The sequence below is a fragment of the Sturnira hondurensis genome, unplaced genomic scaffold, assembly GCF_014824575.4.
Source record: "Sturnira hondurensis isolate 20B ecotype Veracruz unplaced genomic scaffold, ASM1482457v3 Scaffold0013381, whole genome shotgun sequence".
In the NCBI taxonomy this organism is placed as follows: domain Eukaryota; kingdom Metazoa; phylum Chordata; class Mammalia; order Chiroptera; family Phyllostomidae; genus Sturnira; species Sturnira hondurensis.
In genome coordinates this window covers 236,851-258,072 of record NW_028086012.1, presented here as the reverse complement: position 1 = coordinate 258,072, position 21,222 = coordinate 236,851, and the positions used below count along the sequence as shown (strand labels likewise).

The window sequence follows — 21,222 nt, the reverse complement described above, 5'->3', positions numbered from 1 at the left end:
GAAGGAAGGGGGTTGTTACTGGGAGCCAGATTTAGCCCCTCTAACTTAACATGTAATAGGAACTTACTACATACTCACTTGATGAATTTATGTTAGACAAGGGTAATTTTCCTAATTGGAGAGAGCTTTTAAAAGAATGAAACTGGGCTGTCTGAGCCAGCAGAAGCCCTCAGTTTGCTTAAGCGGGAAGGAAAGAAGCTCCCCGGGCAGTCTCCAGCTCCTCTTCTCAGGAGCCTTGTGACGTTTCTGATACGTGTGTGAGGAGATTGCCAGACTTTACCCTCATCAGCCTCTTTGTCTTACAGCTGCGGGCGCATACCTGCCCCCTCTGCAGCAGGTGTTCCAAGCACCTCGCAGGCCTGGCATTGGCACAGTGGGGAAACCAATCAAGCTCCTGGCCAATTACTTTGAGGTGGACATCCCTAAGATTGACGTCTACCACTACGAGGTGGATATCAAGCCGGATAAGTGTCCTCGCAGAGTCAACAGGTAAATGATGCACGCTGAAGACCCCAAATACAGGAGTCTTTACTTTTCTGAGTCTCAGAGCCTTGAAAGAGGACCCAGAGAAGTAAAGGGGAAAAAAAATACACATACACACACACACACACAACACTTGTACACTACAGGGTGCCATCATTAAATTTAAGATAGTTTTTGAGGAGGAGATTCCAAGTAGGGAAAATGCTAAAAAATATCATTGGATTTGACTATTAGGTATCTTGTTAGAGCGGTTCTATTAGAGTAGTGGGGCTTGTACTCTAACTACGGTGAGTTAAGGAATGAGTGGAAGGTAATGGGGTAGGGACAGTGTGACCAGATAGCTTTGCCCAGATAGTGTGGCAGTGCAATGTGGGGAGCGGAAATACATGGCTGGGAGGATTACAGTGGTCAAGTACAGCACCTAGCCTAGCACGTTTTAGTATTTGTTTAAATGAATGATTGAAAGGTATTTTTAAGAATGAGATGTGGATATATTTATAAACTGAGGAGAAGGAGCTAGTGGAGAAGAGCTTAAAGGTACATGACAGAGAGGGGAGGAATTAGTGGGATGTCCTTGCTGAGGCAAGAGGACTTTATAAGACACACATTTGGAAGGATGAGCTAATTCAAAATTTTTTAATTTGATTTTATTATACTTGAAAATTACATACATACAATGTACAGAAATTTTTAAAAGTCCTGGCTGGTGTGGCTTAGTGGATTGAGTGCCATCTTGCGAATCAAAGGGTTGCCAGTTCGATTCCCAGTCAGGGCACATGACTAGGTTGTGGGCCAGGTCCCCAGTAGGTGGTGCGTGAGAGGTAACCACACATTAATGTTTCTCTCTCTCTCTTTCTCCCTCCCTTTCCCCCTCTCTATATAAATAAATTTTAAAAATTTTATTTATTTATTTATTTATTTATTGAGAAAAGGGAATGAATGGAAAGAGAAAGAGGGAGAGAAACATCACTGTGTGGCTGCCTCTCACGTGCCCCCCACTGGGGACCTGGCCTGAAACCCAGGCATGTGCCCTGACTGGGAATCAAACCAGTGATCCTTTGGTTCCCAGGCCAGCACTCAATCCACCGAGCCACACCAGCCAGGGCAAATAAATAAAATTTTTAAAAAAGAAAGAAATTTAAAATATTACAAAAAGAGTAGCAGTGAAAAATGTCTTCGGCTACCCTAGTTTCTAGTGCCCTCGTCCCTTTCCCTAGAGGCATCTATTGTTACCATTTTTTGGTGTGATTGTTACCAGTCTTGAGTATGCTTCCAGGTATTTTTCTTTGCATATGCAAGAATATATGTATGTAGAACATTTTTTAATTGTATAGAATATAGAATCCTGTATACCTTATTCTGTACCTTGTTTTTTTCCTACTGAACAATGTATTTTGGAAAATGATATATATCAATGCATACATGTCTGCCTTCATAAGTCCATAGGTATTCCATTGAGTGTGATGTTGTTATAACTTATTTAATAACTACATTTAGGGTGAGTCTAAACTTGTTACAAAAATGTAACTGTATTAAATATTATTAAATATGGATGCATTTTTTAACTCAAGTATGAGTGTATCTGTAGGATAAATTCCTAGGCACTCCTAGGATTTGCTGGCACAGTGCATTTAAAAATTTTGAGATAATTGCTAGTTTTTATTAGTTGTACCAATTTATACTCCCATTAGCAAGTTATTACGAATGCCTCTTCTTTATATCTGCAGCAATCCAGTATATTGTATTTTTTGATCTTTGACATTTTGATAAGTAGAAAACTTATTTGAATTTATGTTTTAATTACTTTTCCTATCTTTTATTGTAGAATTTTAATTCATTTGAAAAGTATCATCTCATAAGTTGACTCATGGTTTGGCTTTTTTTAAAATTGAGTTAATATTGTTTAATTTCAGGTATACGACATTATAATTTGATATCTGTATATTCTGTTGTGTGTTCACCATCAAAAGCCTGGTTTTCATCCATCACCATGTATTTAACCCCCTTTATCTGTTTTGCCCTCCTCTGACTCCTCTTCTCTCTGGTAACCACCAGTATGTTGTCTGGTATCTTTGAGTTTGTCTTTGTTTTGTTTTATTTGTTACTTTTTGGTTTATGTTCCATGTATGAGAGAAATCATAAAGTTTTTGTCCTTTTTCTTCTGATTTCACTTAGCATAATACTGTCAAGATCCCTCCCTGTGGTCACCAGGGGCAGTATTTCCTCATTTTTATGGCTGAGTGGTGTTCCGTTGATAATACATCTCACATCTTCTTTATCCATTCATTCGTTGGTAGACACTAGTGGTTGTTGCGAAATAATAAGTACTGTTGCAGTGAACATTAGGGTACATATATCTTTTTGAATTAATGTTTTTATGTTCTTTGGATAAATACCCAGAAGAGGAATCACTAGGTCATATGGTTGTTCTTTTTTTTTTTTTTTTTTGAGGATCTTCCATACTGTTTTCCGGCTGCACCAATTGACCGCTCCACCAACAGCATATAAAGTTTCCCTTTTCTCTACACCTTGCCAGCACTTGTTATTTTCTCTTTGATAAGAGCTATTGATTATTTTGATGATAGCTATTTTGATAATAGCTATTGCCAACAGTTGTTATTTTCTCTTTTTGATAATAGCGCATTGTTTTGATTTGCAGTCCCCTAATAATTAGTGATGTTGAACATTTTTCATATGCCTGTTGGCCACCTATCTGTTTTCCTTTGAAAAATATCTGTTCAGATCCTCTGTCCACATTTTTATTCAGTTTTTTTTTAAAGGGAAATTTACTTTTTTTCTTAAAGATTTTATTTGTTTATTTATCTTTAGAGGGGAAGGAGAGAGGGAGAGAAACATGAATGTATGGTTGCCTTTTGTGCATCCCCTGCTGGTAGTTAGCCTGCAAGGAACCAGCCTACAACCCAGGCATGTGCCCTGACTGGGAATCGAACCGCGATCGTCTGGTTCGCAGGCCCGTGCTCAATCCACTGAGCTACGCCAGCCAGAGCCTTATTCAGTTTTTTAATTAATTATTTTAAGATTTTATTTATTTTCAGAAAGAGGGAGAGTAACATCTGTGTATGAGAGAAACAGTTGGCTGGCTGCCTCTCACATGCCCCCAGTGGGGACCTGGCCCACAACCCAAGCATGTGTTCTGACTGGGAATTGAACCAGCAACCTTTTGTTTTGTAGGCCGGCGCTCAATCCACTGAACTACACCAGCCAGGGCTAATTTATTTATTTGTATATTTATTTATTAAATATTTTATTTATTTCATTTTAGACAGAGGAGATTGAAGGGAGAAAGAGAGGGGGGATAGACATCAATGTGTGGTTGCCTCTTTTGTGCCCTCTACTGGGGACATGGCCCACAACCCAGGCAAGTGCCCTGGCTGGGAATTGAACCTGTGACCCTTTGGTTTGCAGGCCAGCGCTCAGTCCACTGAGCCACACCAGCCAGGGCTAATTTATTTATTTATATATATATATATATATATATATATATATATATATATTAAAGATTTTATTTATTTGTCTTTAGAGGGGAAGGGAAGGAGAGAGGGAGATAAATATCAATGTATGGCTGCCTCTTGGGTGTCCCCTGCTGGGAACTGGCCTGCATGTGCCCTGACTGGGAATCGAACCACGATGCTTTGGTTCACAGGCCCATGCTCTAATTTACTTTTTAATTGTATTTTTTTCCATTATCATTTATCCCCCTTATACTCTCCTCCTCCCATTTTTTTTGTTATAGAGTTGTATGTGTTCTTTATATATTTTGGATACTTAACCTCTTGTTAGAAACATCATTTTACAAATGTTTACTCCCATTCAATATGTTGCCTTTTTGTTTTGTTGATGATTTCCTTTGCTGCAAAGGACCTTTTTATAGCTTGATGTAGTCCCATTTGTTTATTGTTGTTTTTGCTTCTCTTGCATTTGGAGTCAAATTCACAAAACCACCACTAAGATCAATGTCCAGAATTTTTATTGTATCAGGTCTTATGTTCAAGTCTTTAATCCATTTTGAGTGAATTTTTGTGTATAGTTTAAGATAAGATAGTTGCCTAGTTTCATTCTTTTGCATATGGTTGTCCAATTTTCTCAATACTGTTTGTTGAACAGACTTTCTCCATTGTGTATTCTTGGCTCCTTTGTTGTGAATTAGGTGCTCATACACGTGTGGGCTTCTGGGCACTCAGTTCTGTTCCATTGGTCTGTGTGTCTGTTTTTCTGTATTTTAGCTAATTAAAAATTATGTTCCACTAATGAGTGGAATTGGACATATTTTTCAGATGTTTAAAAATCACATATGGGAGGAGAAGGGTATAAAGGGATTAAATGATAATGGAAAAATACAGTAAAGATTACATTTAAAAAAATCATATGGAAGGACATTTCAAGTGAGAGGAAAGAAAAAGAAGAGGCTTGCTATGGTGTACTCTGTTTAGAGTTGTGGAGTTGTTTTCTTTTTTAAAAAGATTTTATTTATTTTTAGAGAGGGGAAGGGAGGGAGAAAGAGGAAGAGAAATATTAATGTGTGGTTGCTTCTTGAGCGCCCCCTACTGGGGAATCTGACCTGCAACTCACACTTGTGCCATGACTTAATCAAACTGGCCACCCTTTGGTTCTCAGGCTGGCACTCAATCCACTGAGCCACACCAGCCAGGTAGAGTTGCTTTTTGATAGGAAATAGAAATGGATTCTGTATTTAAAAGGTAGAAGAGAAGTTTTGACATAGTCTGTGAGGGATGGAAGTGATCAGGAACATGAAAAAGATTGCTGGGTAGCAGTGAAGCCTAATTGGGATTGAAACCATGTGTTTGCAGTTGCTTCCAATACACATTTCGAGTCTTTTTGTCCAGTAGTTGTCAATAGCTTTGGTTTAGAAAGTGATGATGTCAGATAGTTGGATGGGCTGGGATTTTGCAGGGTAGGTGGATATTTTGGTATTTAAGTGGCAGGGGACAGGAAGTGGAATCTAGAGAGAGATGACAATGGAGAGGAAGCGGGGTGGTGGGAACTAGGGCTTCAGAGAGGTGGGAAAGATAAGGTTCTTCTTCCACAGTTTATTCCTATTCCAATTTAGATCACTTCCTCACCTATGTTTTGCTTAGCAGCTTGGAAATTGGAGGAGCCTCAGTTCTGTTCCTGATTCTGGATAGGCCCTCAGAGGAAACCCCTCTCCCCTCAGCCTCCCTCTCTGCACAGAAGGCACTTACTCTTTCAGGTCCTTTAAAGCATTAGTAATGTGAAGACCAGAAGCATCCCCTGGGAACATGGTAGAAATGTAGAATTTCAGGCTTTGCTCTAGATCTACTGAGTCAGAATCTGCATTTTAATAAGATCTCCAGGTGATTCATAGAACATTGCAGTTTGAGAAGCACCGTGATAGAGTAGATGAGATTAAAAGTAGCTGCTAGGAGAGAATATAGTAGATGAGACATTGCCTGGACTTCGAGTTGCCCAAAAGCTCGAAGTGCTAGTCTGTCAGCTTCTACAGGCTGTTCCTATCCCGCACAGGGAAGTGGTGGAATACATGGTCCAGCATTTCAAGCCTCAGATCTTTGGTGACCGCAAGCCCGTGTATGATGGAAAGAAGAACATTTACACTGTCACAGCACTGCCCATTGGCAATGAACGGGTAAGGTGGGAGTCAGGCCTGTTTCAGGGGGCCTGGGGCGGGACAGAGCTCCTGTAAGCCTCTTTGGAGTCTGGCAGTCCAGAGATCCCTTTCATCTTTTGTGCTGAGAAAGTGTGTTTTAGGGTGAGGGTTGGGTAGGTGCTGGTGTTTATTTAGCCTATTGTATGTCCATCCCTGTTTTAGACAGATTCAGAGTAGACTCAGAGTAGACCTAGACCTTAAGGACTTTCCGCGCTAGGTGTGGGTGAGCGAGACAGAAGCACTGAGCCAAGATGGCTGGAGACTAAGAGGCTGTGTTTATTCTGAAGTCTTTCTTGTGAGCCCCTTAAGGGGCAGAGTCCTAGCAGATCCATGGGGAGGGGGACAGTTGAGATAGGGAATGTTAGCCTGTGGGAAAGTACTGGCAGTCCTTCATCCCTTTCTCTCTACTGAAGGTTGACTTTGAGGTGACAATCCCTGGGGAAGGGAAGGATCGAATATTCAAAGTCTCCATCAAGTGGCTGGCCATTGTGAGCTGGCGCATGCTGCACGAGGCCCTGGTCAGTGGCCAGATCCCTGTTCCGCTGGAGTCTGTGCAAGCCCTGGATGTGGCCATGCGGCACCTGGCATCCATGAGGTACTGGGTATAGTTAATATCTGGGCTACTGCTTGGTGTCAGAACTGCTGTGGGGGAGGAGGGGAACAAGTGTATATTAAGGTTCTACAGTGTGCCTTTAAAACAGAATATTCTTTGAAGCCCTACCATATGCCAGGCAAGCGTGTATATGCATTTAGATGGTTTAAACCGTTGGCCCTGCCCCTTTTAGATATCTTTGGGCTGTGCCCCGTCTGTCCCTTCAGGGCAGAGGAAGGGTAGAGACTTTCACAAGGTCAGTTACACAACTAGTAAATGATCAGAGCTGGAATTAAAGCCCTGGTGTCCTGCCTTCCAGGCCAGGGCTCCTCCGTGCCCAGGATGCCTCACAGGGTGGGGGCCTGTGCCCGAGGGACCAGTTCTCTGCCTGTCCCTGCCAGGTACACCCCTGTGGGCCGCTCCTTCTTCTCACCGCCTGAGGGCTACTACCACCCGCTGGGGGGTGGGCGCGAGGTCTGGTTCGGCTTTCACCAGTCTGTGCGCCCTGCCATGTGGAAGATGATGCTCAACATTGATGGTGAGTGGGGAGAGCTATGGAGCCAGGGGCACCCTGAGTCCAGTGCCCACACTCCCAGCCTTATCCCTCCCAGCTCTGCAACCACACTCCTAGTCTAATCCCTACAACCCTGGGACCCCTCCCCCATCCCAATACCCTATAAGGAAGAGGGTGTAAAGAGCAGTATGTGCATTTATCCTGGCAGAGAGAGCCTCAGCTGAGCTAGACCTACTCTGTCCCCACAGTCTCGGCCACTGCCTTCTACAAGGCGCAGCCAGTGATCGAGTTCATGTGTGAGGTGCTGGACATCAGGAACATCGATGAGCAGCCCAAGCCGCTCACGGACTCTCAGCGTGTGCGCTTTACCAAGGAGATCAAGGGTAAGGACCCAACCAGGCAGGGCGGGGAAGCGGCCGCCTTACTTTCTCTTTAGCCCTAAACAGAATTCCCTCGGGATATGTTCAGGAGAGAGGCCAAGCCTGGGAACATGAGCAACCTATTTCAGCCCTGACGAGCAGTGTGTATATTCTAGGCCTGAAGGTGGAAGTGACCCACTGTGGACAGATGAAGAGGAAATACCGCGTGTGTAATGTTACCCGCCGCCCCGCGAGCCATCAGACGTAAGTTGACAGGGCTGCCAAGCCATTCCATTGGGGGAAGAGTGTTGATATTTCAACACATTTCCTTCACTCCCTCCTGCCCCACTGGCCCTGAGAATGAGCCTTGGACTGGCCCTGTTTTTGAATAAGGTGAGGGAATCTGGTAGCCCTCTCCCGGCTTTATGGTCCATTAATGCTCAGAGACAAATTAAGTTGCGTATTAATGGACCATAAGCAGTAGCCAAGATCTGGGCTACTGACACCAAGCAGTAGCCCAGATACTTACTTTTGTGGCCTCCACTTTTCCTCTGTGGGCCTTTACCGTGGATCAGTCATCTTCCCTTGACTCCTGTATGAGTTGTGTAAGTGTTAGAATCTCCTTCAACTTATTTTGCCTCCTGAGAAGGAAAGCTCCTAGGCTAGACCTTGGGGAAGCCCTCGCTGATTTCATCTACCTTGTTGACTTCAGACTATAAAGGGTTATGAGTGCCTACTGTGCATCAGGCTTTATGCTCACACTAGAAATACAGGCGAGTCGGGTGTGGTCCTGATGGTTGTGGAACTTGCTTCTCTTTTGGAGCCCTGTGTTGCCTGCTTTCCCAAGAGTGGCAGAACTCTAAAGAGGCTGGGTAGGCATAAAGCCAAGCCTGGGGCTTCCCATGGTTGTAGGTCCAGAGGGTTGGGGTTTAATCCTGGGCTATGATACCTCCTTCCTTTCCCCAAAACAGGTTTCCCTTGCAGCTGGAGAGTGGACAGACTGTGGAGTGCACGGTGGCACAGTATTTCAAGCAGAAATACAACCTTCAGCTCAAGTATCCCCACCTGCCCTGCCTGCAAGTTGGCCAGGAACAAAAGCATACCTACTTGCCCTTAGAGGTAAGGCTGCCAAGAAATGGTTAGGCTGGGGAACAAGCATTGTGTCTGCACACTGACCACCGGAGGTCTATTCTTCCATTTGTAATCTGTCATCTTCATTTCAAAATTCGGAAAATTGACATTCTGAGAGGTACAAGGTCATTCTGTGAAATGTAGGCCTCATTCTTACCTGCTAAATTTTCTTCTTATTTCCAATCCTGCGCTCATGTTTTTTTCAGGGCTGCCAGGCAGAGGTGAAGGCTGTATTTACTGTTTAATAAGTAATTAGTTTGTTCAGGACAGAGATTTCAGATACCCACATTTGTGTCCTCTTAATTTGTCTTTCTCTGTCCTCTGAAGCTGGGATCTTAAGTAACCTGTAGAAACAAATATACCTTGTGTTACAGAAAATGGAGATGAATGTTTACCTATAATATGAGTCCTGTTTTCCTGCTCGTCAATGTGAAAGAGTTTTAGCCCCAAGATTTTTTATATTTTTATGCTCCAGCAGACATTTGAAGTCCTGCAATTAGAGAAAGAATAGTAATACTTCTTGAGTTACAGCCTACAAACACAGAACCATTTGGTTAGTCGTACACCGGCCGAAATGCCCAACGAGAAACTACTGCCGCCCACGGTACCATCTAGGCTGTTGCTGTTCGAAGCGTGGTCAGTGCGGATTCTCAGGTTCCACCAGACCTGCTGAATCGGAATGTCTGTTAGCAGAATCCGTGGAGGATTCGTAGGAACATGAAATTCAGAGAAGCACTAGCCTGGACTATCGTCTTTGTTCCAGCAGTAGGAGTCAAATTGGACCAAAGATCAAGTGTTCTGTGTGGTTTTGGGATTTCAGAACTAACCAGAGGAAATTGGACTGAAGAGAGAAGAAATCCCAAAACCCAAGAACTTGAATTTAGCTAATAAATGCTGATGCACAGAAAGTGGGATGAAGGCAATATTTTCTCCGAGGTATAAACAGAAATCTTTAGGGATGATCTCAGCTAAGGTAATATCTACTACCAGTTGAGACGTTTCAGCAAAGTAACATTACTTCTGTTTAAACAATAGTTCTCTAGGTGAATAATTTATATGACTTATATTTTATTTTTACCACTGTTTATTTGACAAATATTTATTGAGCTCCTACTATGTGTCATATACTCTTTTAGGTGCCGGGAATGTAGAGATTAACAAGCCAAGGTCCCTGCTGTCATGGAGCTTACATTCTAGAAGGGGGAGATAGACAATAAATTGATAAATAAGATAGTTTCAGATGGTGGTAAGTGCTATAAGAATAATAAAACAGGTTAAGGGGGTAGAAGTAAGGGTGGAGAGGGTTGGAGAGCCACTTTAGTTATTGTGGTCAAGGAAGGCCTCTTTTAGGAGACATTTGACCTGAATCCCAAATTACGAGGTAGAATCAACCTTGTAACAACATGAGGGAAGAGACCTCCAGGCGCGAGGTAAATAGCAAATACAAAAGCTCTAAAGCAGATCAAAGCTTGGGTCTTTTTGAGGGATAGACAGAGGCCTTAGTGGCTGGCTGGCATGTAGCGTATAAGAGGAAATGTAGTAGGTGATTTGGGGGGAGAGGTGCAGGGTCAAATGATGCAGGCTATTATTTTAATAAAGAATAGCTTTATCAAGATATAATGCATGTACCATAAAATTCACTCTCTTTAAATGCACAGGTCAGTGGTTTTTTTTCAGTATTTTCACAGTTATACAACCATCACCACTAACTGATAGTAAAATGTTTTCTCGCCCCCAGAAGAAAGTCCATACCCATTACAAGTCACTTACTATTCCTTCCCCGCACCCCTCCCTCCCGTCCCTAGTAATCACTACTCAATTTCTGTCTCTGCGGATTTGTCTATTCTGGACATTTCATGTAAATCAAGTCATATACTATGTGGCCTTTTTGACTGGCCTGTCTGATTTACTACAATGTCCTCAAGGTTCATTTATGTTGTAGCATATGTCAGAATTTCCTTTCTATTTAAGGCTAAATAAGCTGTTGTATGTATATACCACATTTCGTTTATCTGTTCATTCATTGACGTACGGCTCAGGTTGCTTCCTGCTTTTAGCTATTGTGAAGAATGCTGTTATGAATGCTGTGTACAAGTAATTGTTTCAGTCCCTGCTTTCATTTCTTTTGAGTATGTCCCGAGAAGTAGAATTACTGGATCATGTGGTGATTCTGTGTTTAATTTTCTGAGGAGTCACTATAATATTTTCCATAGTGGCTGGACCGTTTTACCTCCCATCAGCAAAGGTTCCGGTTCTCCACATCCCTGCTTTAGTCTTTTGCTTAGTGTGGCTCAGATTCTGTAGCCGAAAACATCTCTAGAGAGTGTTACAACTTTAAGGTGCCTTCAAGAGAATAACCTCACAAATCTTAATTCTGGGTTTCCGTTAAGCGAATTGACTCACTTGTGTATTTCTTGGGATACGGAGTTTGACGGCAGGCGACCTTGCCCTGGTTTTCCTGACCACTGTTCCTCATGAACTCTGCTGCAGATTAATTAGAATGGGAACTGTACTGTCATAGTGTTGGCCCTGTGGAAGCAAGTTCTGTATTTCATTTCTTATAAATCCTCACAACAACTTTATGAGACCGTGTTTTTTTCCCTGTGACTGAAAATAAAGAAGCAGTTAAGTGACCTAGACTGCCCAAGGTAACACACCCAGATGTGGCAGAGCCGGGCTTTAAACGCGAGCCTTCTACCCCTTCTGGCTTTCTCTATTCTGTGAAAAGACTTCTGTCTGTGGCATCCTGAATATAGAATATTGGGGAATGGAAGTCTCGTATAGCACTAGAAAGTCTTTTCTGATCACCACTGGATTCTTTTGGGCCCAAAATAGAGGGACCGAATGGCAGGATATTTCTCATTCCAGCAGACACAGTCAACTGAGACAGTGATTTCCATAGTGATCGTCTGTAGACTGGGTTCCAAGAGTTAATGGCCATCCTTATTCTTTTGGTGGGTTTTGGGGTGGAGCAGGAGATCACCTGCCACCATTGGAGAGCTGCTTACTACTTTAGGAATCCAGTTTGTGTATATTGAGTTTCTTGGTATTTAGAAGAGCTCTTTGCTTGGACCTTTGGTAAATAACAAGTTATCCTGCAATTTATTGAGTATTTTCTGTGTTCCAGAATTGTACTCAGTTCTTTAAGTGCTTTATTTTATTTAGTCTCTGAGCAACCCTATTTGATTGTTACTGTTCTCCCCATTTAACATGAGACCTGAGCCCAGATCTGGTGCTGGATCCCTAGCTCTCAATCACTAAGTGTCTATATTGTCTTTGGTATTGCACACGGGTATTTTCTAACTAATCTGTATGCCCAAGGGATTTTGCAGTCTCCTTCCCAGGGCTGACAGGCAAGGTCTCTTCCCTTCCTCTGGGGCTGAGTATAGGGTGGACTGAACTCCAGCCAGAGGTGCTCATCCTCCTTGTTTCCTCAGGTCTGTAACATTGTGGCTGGGCAGCGCTGCATTAAGAAGCTGACTGACAACCAGACTTCGACCATGATAAAGGCTACAGCTAGATCAGCCCCAGACAGACAGGAGGAGATCAGCCGCCTGGTCAGTGGGGTTTTGGAGAATGTGTGCTCGGTTGCTCAGTCACTGGGGCCCCTGGGAGCATAGATGCTTTTCTGCCTGGACAGGACTCTCAGGAGGACTCAAGTCTAGATTTGTTGCTTGGGACTCCGTAGGACTGCTCTTGCTTCTTGACCCTATAGCTACTTTGCTTCCCTTTCTATATTTTTCCCCTTTTATGTTACTTCCCCATGTTACCCACTCTCACCACATCATCTTCCAGTCTCCCTCCTTTGTTAGGGCTATTTCTCACCACCCTCAGCTGCCCAGGGCATTCTGCTTGGGACCCAGAGGGTGAGCACTATTGCCAAGCTGCTGCTCTCCTGAGATCCCCTTTTATTGTCTTGCAGATGAAGAATGCCAGCTATAACCTAGACCCCTACATCCAGGAATTTGGGATCAAGGTGAAGGATGACATGACGGAGGTGACAGGACGAGTGCTGCCGGCTCCCATCTTGCAGTATGGCGGCCGGGTGAGCAGGGTCAGGGCCAGACAACATCTCTGGGGCATTTTGGGGGGAGGGTGGGGTTTATAACCAGGGGCTTTTTCTCCCTACCCATGAGGCTCACCTGGGCGCCCCCCTTTGCCTACCCCAGAATCGGGCCATTGCCACACCCAATCAGGGTGTCTGGGACATGCGGGGGAAACAGTTCTACAATGGGATTGAGATCAAGGTCTGGGCCATCGCCTGCTTCGCACCCCAAAAGCAGTGTCGAGAAGAAGTGCTCAAGTAAGGAGGGCTGGGTGTATGGAGGGAAGGGTGGGAAAAGGACCCTAGGTTGCCTGCTTTCCCCTACTCCTGGGAGGCCAAGGTTAGATCTGTGGTGTGCTCTTGCTGACTTTTGGCTCTGCCCCCTTGTGCTGTCTAGTTCAAACTTCTGCCGTTCCTTTCTGCCAGTCTGTGGAGTCTTCATCAGGAGCTCTCTCTGTTCAGAGATGATGATGCCAGGGCATGGCTCTCCTGAGGGAGTCCTGAGTTCTTTTATTGTTATCATTATTAACATGGTAATAAGTAATAGTAATGACTAGCATTTACGCCAACATTGTACCTAATTTTATGTTTTTTTATTTCATCTTCACAGTGAGTAGGTGGTAGTATTTCCATTTTCAGGAGACTGAGGCTCAAAGAGGTTAAGGAACTTATACAAAGTTTGCATATGAAGAAAGTGTCAGAGCTGGGATCAAATTGGATCTGAGGCTTCAAAGCTTACAATCCTAATTGGAAACAGAAAAGAGCAACTTACTCAGCTGGTCCTCTGAGCTGTCCTCTCCTTGCACAAAATTTGTTCAGCCAGGTCCAAATAACCTGAATCAGGTGAACATGAGTTGTAAAGGCCTCTGAGCCACCTCCTCCTGTCGCTGAGGCGCTAGAGTAGATAGCAGTGAAGAAAGTGACACAGCCAAATGGTTTGAAAGGAACAGGGTAGGGGAGTAATTGTCTGGAGTGAGTGAATGGGTTAGATGGAAGAGGTCACTGACTCTTTCCCTGCAGTCTTTTTATTTTTTATTTTTTATTTTTAGGGAGGGAGCCAGAGAGGGAGAGAAACATCAATGTGTGGTTGCCTCTTGTGCATCCCCCACTAGGGACCCAGCCCGTAACCCAGGCATGTGCCCTGACCCTTTGGTCTGCAGACTAGCACTCAATCCACTAAGCCACACCAGCCAGGGCCAGTCTTGTTTTTAAAGACAGCTCTATTGAGATATATTTCAAATACCAAAAAATTCACTCTTTTAAAATCTACGGTTTGGTAGTTCCTGCAGTCTGTTGAAATGATAGTTTCTGGATCTGGGGTGGGGTGGTTTACTATGAGGCTGAGGAAGAGATGGTGGAGCTGACCACTTTGGACAGTTACAAGGATAATAGAGATGTGTGCCCCACTGTGTTCAGCTGGCCTTGATGAATGTGGGGACTCTGGTTTCCCTGCCCCCCCTTCTCCCCTCTCCTTACAGGTGACCAACTACTGCTGTATTTTGCTGTAGTTTGTTTTAAATGGGTTCCCCTTGTGCCCTTTCCTGGGTTCTTGGTATTTTAACCCTATTGAAGCTGGGCTTCTTCTAGCCTTGGCCTAGCATTGGAGGGCTGGTTTTTAGCAGTTTGGGAAATGCTCCCAGCTCTCTGCATTGATGCCTTTGTGTCCTCTTGTTGGTAGTTCTGTTCTCTGCATGCTTCTCTCTTATTCTCATGTCTTTCCCTTGTCTCATGGATGAGGCAGTGCCAGGGCCAACCCTCAGATTTTTTTGTTGTTGTTAAAGAGGCCCCTATACTTCATATACATATATATATACATATATATATATACACACATATATATACATATATATACATATATATATATATCTGAAAGAAGGTGATATATTATGTATATATGTGTGTATATGTGTGTATATACATATATACACATATATGTATATAATTTCTAGTGTATGATTTCAGGACCTTCCCCATTTTAAACTTCGCTCAAGACTTCATAGCCTCCAGCACTGGATATAATGTCCCAAATGATCTGGTACTAGAGAGAAAATTTGGACTACCAGTTTCCTTGAAATAGAGACACACTATTGGAATCTAGTAACACATTGATTTTCTTAGTGGCTACACTGCAGTTGTATGTAATGGAAGAGAAATGGGAAAAAAAACTATTAACAGTTTGTCAGAGATGTAATTCTTATTTACATGAAATAATGGTTAGGTTGTATTTCTTTATTCTCAGATATATTTTGAAAAATTAGAATAATATGGCAAATACCCATGTATCCATCACCCTGAGTTACATCATTTATTTTAGGGTTTTTTTTGGTAGATACAATATTATAGACAAATTTGACATTTCCTTTATATCCCCCATCCTGGTCCCATTTCTCCCTTCTAATGCAGCTAAGTCTTATGGATTACTGTAACCTTCCCATCCAATTTATAACTATGTGTATATAAATGATATTAAATTTTACATAGCAGTGTCTTACGGTTTTTAATAAATATGTGAAAAAAACTTTCTCACTACATTGGGTTTACAATCATACTGATATTTATATACTTTATAATAGCATCCTTTAAATAATTTGCTTTTTTCTCTATTTGTACATTATTGCTTTTTTTTTGAGAGAGAGAGGAGAAGGAAGGGAGAAAGAGGGAGAATCATCAGTGTGCGAGACAAATATTAATTGGTTGCCTCTTACATGTCCCCAAATGGGGACCTGGCCTGCAACCCAGGCATGTGCCCTGACTGGGAATTGAATTGACAACCTCTTGGTTTGCAGGCCAGCGCTCAGTCCACCTAGCCACACCAGGGCTCTTTTCTTTCTTTTTTTAAATCCTGGCCTAAGATTATGTTTACTGATTTGGGGGAGAGAGAGAGAGATATCAATTGGTTGCCTCCCATATAATGCACTGACTTGGGATCAAACCCACAACCCAGGCATGTGCCCTCACCAGGGATCACACCTGCAACCTTTTGGTGTATGGGATGGCACTCCAACCATCTGAGCCACCTGTCCAGGGCATTATTGCTTTTAATCTAAATGCAGGGTTTTCACAAATTTCCTACTGTTCAGCTTAATTTTTTTAACCTATTACAACTTTTGAGTGTATCCTCTCTTCCAACTTTGTCTTCCTTTCCCAGGGTATGGCCCTAAAGCCAAAGGGAAGAGGCTCGTTGAATTACTCTTACTTATTTGTAGCCTCAAAGAAACAGTAGGGGAGGAGGGAGCTCATTTTTACCGAACATCTCCTATGTTCCACTCACTTAATTTGAGCAAAAAGGGCATCTGCCTATTGCTGTGCACTTGTAACAACAGGGGAATAGCCGCTTTGAGTGGGAGGTGGTGAGGACCCTGAGAATTCCCTCAGCTCCCCCTCAGCTCTCTGCAGGTGCCTTTGAACATTTGGCGAGCTCTGTCTTGTCCTCCTCAACTATGAATATTTTTGGCAGTAGTTGCGATCATGTCTCATTTATTTCCGTACCTGTCATAGTGCTAGGAACTTAAGATGGAGGCGTTTGTTTGATCAGAGGTATTTAAGTGGAACCTAACCGCCTCCTGTTATGACCATGCTTGTGCTGCAGGAACTTCACAGACCAGCTGCGGAAGATTTCCAAGGATGCAGGGATGCCCATCCAGGGCCAGCCTTGCTTCTGCAAATACGCGCAGGGGGCAGACAGCGTGGAGCCCATGTTCCGGCATCTCAAGAACACCTACTCAGGGCTGCAGCTCATTATCGTCATCCTGCCAGGGAAGACGCCAGTGTATGGTACAGTTCTCTTGGGACAGTGATAACAATGATAGGACTCTGGGTAGTTCCCTGGAGGCTCCAAGGCAGAACTCAGTGTGGATTCTTGGCTCAAGCCAGAGCTGAGCTGTTCCTTAATGTCAGTGCCCCTGTTAGAGGGGAAATGTCAGCCTGTATGAGCCAATTGAGTATGCTTACCTGCTCACACTCCCTCCCAGTAACATTCACTAGGGTCCTCTGTGCGCTGGCCTTTAGGGCAGGCTAAACTGGGCCAGGTGCAGAGATGGGTTAGTCCACATTCTTGTTCTTAGAAGAGCGTTGTGCATCGGCCCCAGTGCAGCGCACTTGAGAAAGATGCGTGGTGGTTCTGTTATTGCCTGGGAGTGACTTGGACTTTCTGGGAAGTTTTTTCTCTTTCTCTCTTCTGTCTTTTAAGAATAGGAATGACTGTTCATTTTTGGCTCAGTACTTTTACTCCATCTTCTTTTTTCTACCTCTTTTGGAAAAGGTGTCCCTCATACTGCTCAACCTGTGTGTGCTTTTATTCCCATCCCATCCTGCCACCTTTGGGAGTTCTGCCCTTTAACCCCGAAGCATCTTCAGATATCCCATCTTACAGCACATTATATAATCTGCCCTCTCCTTTAGCTTTTGTCTTTCTGTTTTCTTGTTTTTCTTAATCAAACCTGTTGAATGAGTACATCCACTTTCTCATCAGCCACTATCCTTCACCTTTTTCATCTATTTTACTTTTGTCTCTGAAACCTCTGCACAGGGTCACCTGTATCCTTTCTCAGTTTTTTTCTTGATATTCTCTCTTGTCTCTCCTCAGTTTTGTCATTAGCAGGAACGCCTGGTATTCTCCAGATTTCTGTACTCTCCTCCTCTTTTCGTTTACATTCTAGTGAAATTCTCATGCATTCAGTTGCTTCAGTCATCACCTACTATTATTATGTGTTGGAATGTATATAATGTTAATATCTGGATTCAACCCTTGATCTCTCTGTAGCTCCCATCTATCTCTTTGACCTCTCTTACTTTATCAAGAGTTTATTGGTGACCTACTATGTGTAAAACACTGCTAGAGCCTGAATATACCGGTGACAAAAGCAGATGCAGATTCTGCCCTTTCGAAGTGCTTTGGTGGACCATCCCTTTAGTTGCTTGTCGTTTCTGTCTGCCAGCAAGCCTTTTTCCTGACTTTTCTGTGTCTGGCACCGCAATTTGCTTCTGGGTCCCTTCATCCAGACTTTGGGGGCAGTCTATCTCCTCTTTGCCTCAGTGCTGGTGTTCTTTTCTATAGTTTCAAGATAGATTTCCTACTTTTCACCCACACTTCTCAACTCAGTTCTAACATTTCTTCTTAAGTCTTTCTTGATTTTGTTATTGGATGAGACATTCGTAGACAAAAAACCCGTAGCCCCCATTCACAAAGGAAAAGGTTTTCAGAGGCCCGGTCTTAGTTGAACCTTTTTGGCTTTATCTTGTGCCTTCCCATTGCCACACATACAGGAAGGACCACAGGCTGTGGAGTTGGGTAGACCTGGATTTTAGTCCTGGTAATGCCAGTGTACTGAATTAGACAGAGTGCCTAACCTTTCTGAGCCTCATGAATTAACTGTGTAAAAAGCAGCATCTGGCATGATTGATGCCTGGCACTGAGTAGATGCTCTAAATGCTCATCCCTCGGTTGTGCTTTCCAGCCTCCGGCTTTGCTCACATCATTTGCCTTTGCCTAAAGTATCTTAGTACTTTACTTCTTATCCTCCATCTTGCCCTTAAAATTCTCTTCATCCTGCAAGTCCCAGTTTAAATGTGCTTATTCCTTGAAGCCTTCTCTTGTCATTCCACCCTGAGGATGAACTGGTCTCTGGATTTTTCTAGAAATTTTATCAGGTTGCTCATGAATTACTATTATGCTTGTTATTATTTCGAGCATGGAGTGGATCTGAATCTGCGCTAAAACCTTCCGTCTGAATATGTGCACCTAAGGGAGAGCCTTCCACTGACATAACGCTCACTACTTGTGGACGGGAGTTGGTTGAGCTCTCACCCACGTCCCTCTTGGGCCTTAGATTGATGGTCCTTGGATGGAAAATAAAGGCGCTTTTTAGAAGAACTGCCTTGAGTAAGTGTCTATGTTTCTGGTTCTCACCGTTAAAGGGAGAATCTGGTGTTTTGCCTTGCCGGGGGTATATTCAGTGCAGGATGCTTGGGGAAGGCAGTGCTTACCCAGAGAGTTTCCCCTTCCCTGGAGTCAGTAATGTTATACCTCTCTACAGGCCTAACACCTTCCTTAGGACCTTGGACTTCTTCCACTTACATGCTGTTCCTTGATTATACCATTTAGACAATGGGACCACCTGCCTAGGAATTAAACCAGCAGAGGAGAAGAGTAGTCCCATTCTTCTAAAGACCCTTGTCTTTTCTCCTGGGAGGCCAACTGAATGGAATTCTCTTTGTGGTTGTCTGAGTCCAGTTACGGTGCAGTTGCCCTGAGAGTGTAGGACGGTGTGACATCGCCCAGTTTTGATCTGCCATACCTTGTCCTTTCCTCAGTGTTTTTAACTTCTTTCTCCCCACTAAATTAACACTATTGTCATTTTTAAAAATTTTAATTGTTCAAGTACAGTTTTCTGTCTTTTACTCCCATCCTAGCCCACCCACCGAGCCCTCCCCCCACCCATTTCTACTCCTAGTTTTTGTTCATGTGTCTTTTATACTCGTTCCTGTAAACCCTTCCCCTTTTCCCCTGAAATTCCCTCCCCTCTCCCCTCTGGACACTGTCAGCCTGTTCTCTCTTTCAGTGTCTTTGGTTATATTTTGCTTGTTTGTTTGTTTTATTGTTTAGGTTCCTGCTATTGTCATTTTTAATGACATTTTTTAATGACATTTTTTTTACTTTTTTTAATCCTCACCCAAGGATATGTTTTTTATTGGTTTTATTTGTTATTTTTAAAAAAGATTATTATTTATTTATTTTTAAAGTGAGGAAGGGAAGGAAAGAAATACAATGTTGGTTGCCTTTCACATGCCCCCAACTAGGGATCTGGTGTGTCTGGTCCACAACCCAGGCATGTGCCCTGACTTGGAATCGAACTGGTGATCTTTCTGTTCCCGGGCCAGCGCCCAGGCCACCGAGCCTCACCAGCCAGGGTTGTTTTTATTGATTTTAGATAGAGGGAAGAAGGGGGAGAGAAACATCAATCAGTTGCCTCCTGTGTGTGCCCCGACGGGGGGGTCAAACCTGCAGCCTTTTGGTGTATTGGACAATGCTCCTCTCACCGAAGCTACCCGGCCAGGGCTTTGCTTTTTTTTTTTTTTTTTTAGATTTTATTTATTTATCTTTAGAGGGGAAGGGAAGGAGAGAGGGAGAGAAACATCAATGTTCAGTTGCCTCTCATGCACCCCTCTCCGGGAACTGGCCTACAACCCAGGCATGTGCCCTGACTGGGAATCGAACTGCAATTGTCTGGTTCACAAGCCCACGCTCAATCAACTGAGCTGTGCCAGCCAGGGCTGATAAATATTCTTTATAATTTCTTTATTAAATATGTATTTGTATTACATATGCTCTCTGTTCTGTGACTTGCCTTTTTACTTTTTAAAGTTGTCTTTTGTTGAACAGAAGTTTAAAATTTTAATATAGTCAAGTCTATCAATATTTTTCTTTTATGGCTATACTTTCTGTGTCCTATTTAAGAACTTCTAAGGCACTGAAGATACTAGTCTGTTTTCTTTTAAAAAATTTTTAAGCCTTCCGTATTTAGAATTAATCTATCTCCACCAGAAACTCAGTTGCTTTCTCTGTCTCCTGTCAGTGGTGCAAAGCCTGGACTCTCAGCTCCCTGCCCACACCTAGAATCAGCAGACGTACCCAGGATATAAGCAGCTGCAGAAGATAGCTCACCTCTGTGAGATTCCCTTTCTGGAGTTTTAGCCCCTCCAGTTCATATTGGTACCTCTCTGCTGCCTTCAGAAAGATGATTTCTGTACTTATCTGACTTTTCTGGATGTTTTCTGTAGGAGTTCTGGTTTACCACTAACCACTCCATCTCCCTTGGAAGTGGAAAGGATCCCTTTAGTTTTTTTAAACATGCTAAAGTCTTGCCCATTCAACATATACCTAACCCTTCTTTGACCCTACATCTCCTTAATACTTCACATCACCAACATAGTTGTTGCCTCTGTGTTACTTTTTTTTGCCTTGATAACACTAAATCCAAAGGGCATTTCTGGTTCTCATTTTACCTGACTTCTTAGCAGTATTTGACTTTGTTGAACTCTTCCTTCTGCTTGAAACCCTTTCTTCCCTTGGCATTCATGATGCAGCTGTCTTGGTATTCCTCTTAGTTCTCTGGATTTTTCTCCTTTGCAGACTCATCTTCTTCCTGTTCTGCAAATATTGGGAGTTCCCGAAGATTCGGGTCTAAGCTCTCTTCTCTTTTGGTTCTGTTCTCTTCCTTGGCAATCCCATCAAGATCATGCCTTCACTCACCCAGGCCCCACGTTCTCACAGATTTTCACCTCCGTTTGACAGTTACTCTTCCGCTGCTACTATACCCAGGCTCCTAGTTGATGTCCTCATTGGAATGACCAAAAAGCACTTTCAACTAAAAATGTCTCAAAAAGAATGTCTGAGCTATCTCTTCTACTGCAAAAGCAAGAAACTCAGATGTT

General features: G+C 43.2%; 1 protein-coding gene across 2 annotated transcripts in view; it reads left to right on the top strand.

Moving 5' to 3' along the window:
- The window catches only part of AGO1 (argonaute RISC component 1), a 38,253-nt gene that overhangs the window by 5,354 nt on the left and 11,677 nt on the right, over positions 1–21,222 (top strand). Inside the window, exons 2-12 of one of the 2 annotated variants that reach the window (XM_037061442.1) lie at positions 306–489; positions 6,007–6,127; positions 6,562–6,743; positions 7,142–7,278; positions 7,503–7,637; positions 7,790–7,877; positions 8,585–8,732; positions 12,182–12,301; positions 12,667–12,798; positions 12,914–13,047; positions 16,379–16,563. In XM_037061442.1, coding sequence (XP_036917337.1) covers positions 306–489; positions 6,007–6,127; positions 6,562–6,743; positions 7,142–7,278; positions 7,503–7,637; positions 7,790–7,877; positions 8,585–8,732; positions 12,182–12,301; positions 12,667–12,798; positions 12,914–13,047; positions 16,379–16,563 — 1,566 coding nt within the window. The remainder of the gene's footprint in view (positions 1–305; positions 490–6,006; positions 6,128–6,561; positions 6,744–7,141; positions 7,279–7,502; positions 7,638–7,789; positions 7,878–8,584; positions 8,733–12,181; positions 12,302–12,666; positions 12,799–12,913; positions 13,048–16,378; positions 16,564–21,222) is intronic. The other variant, XM_037061443.1, reaches the window with a different exon arrangement.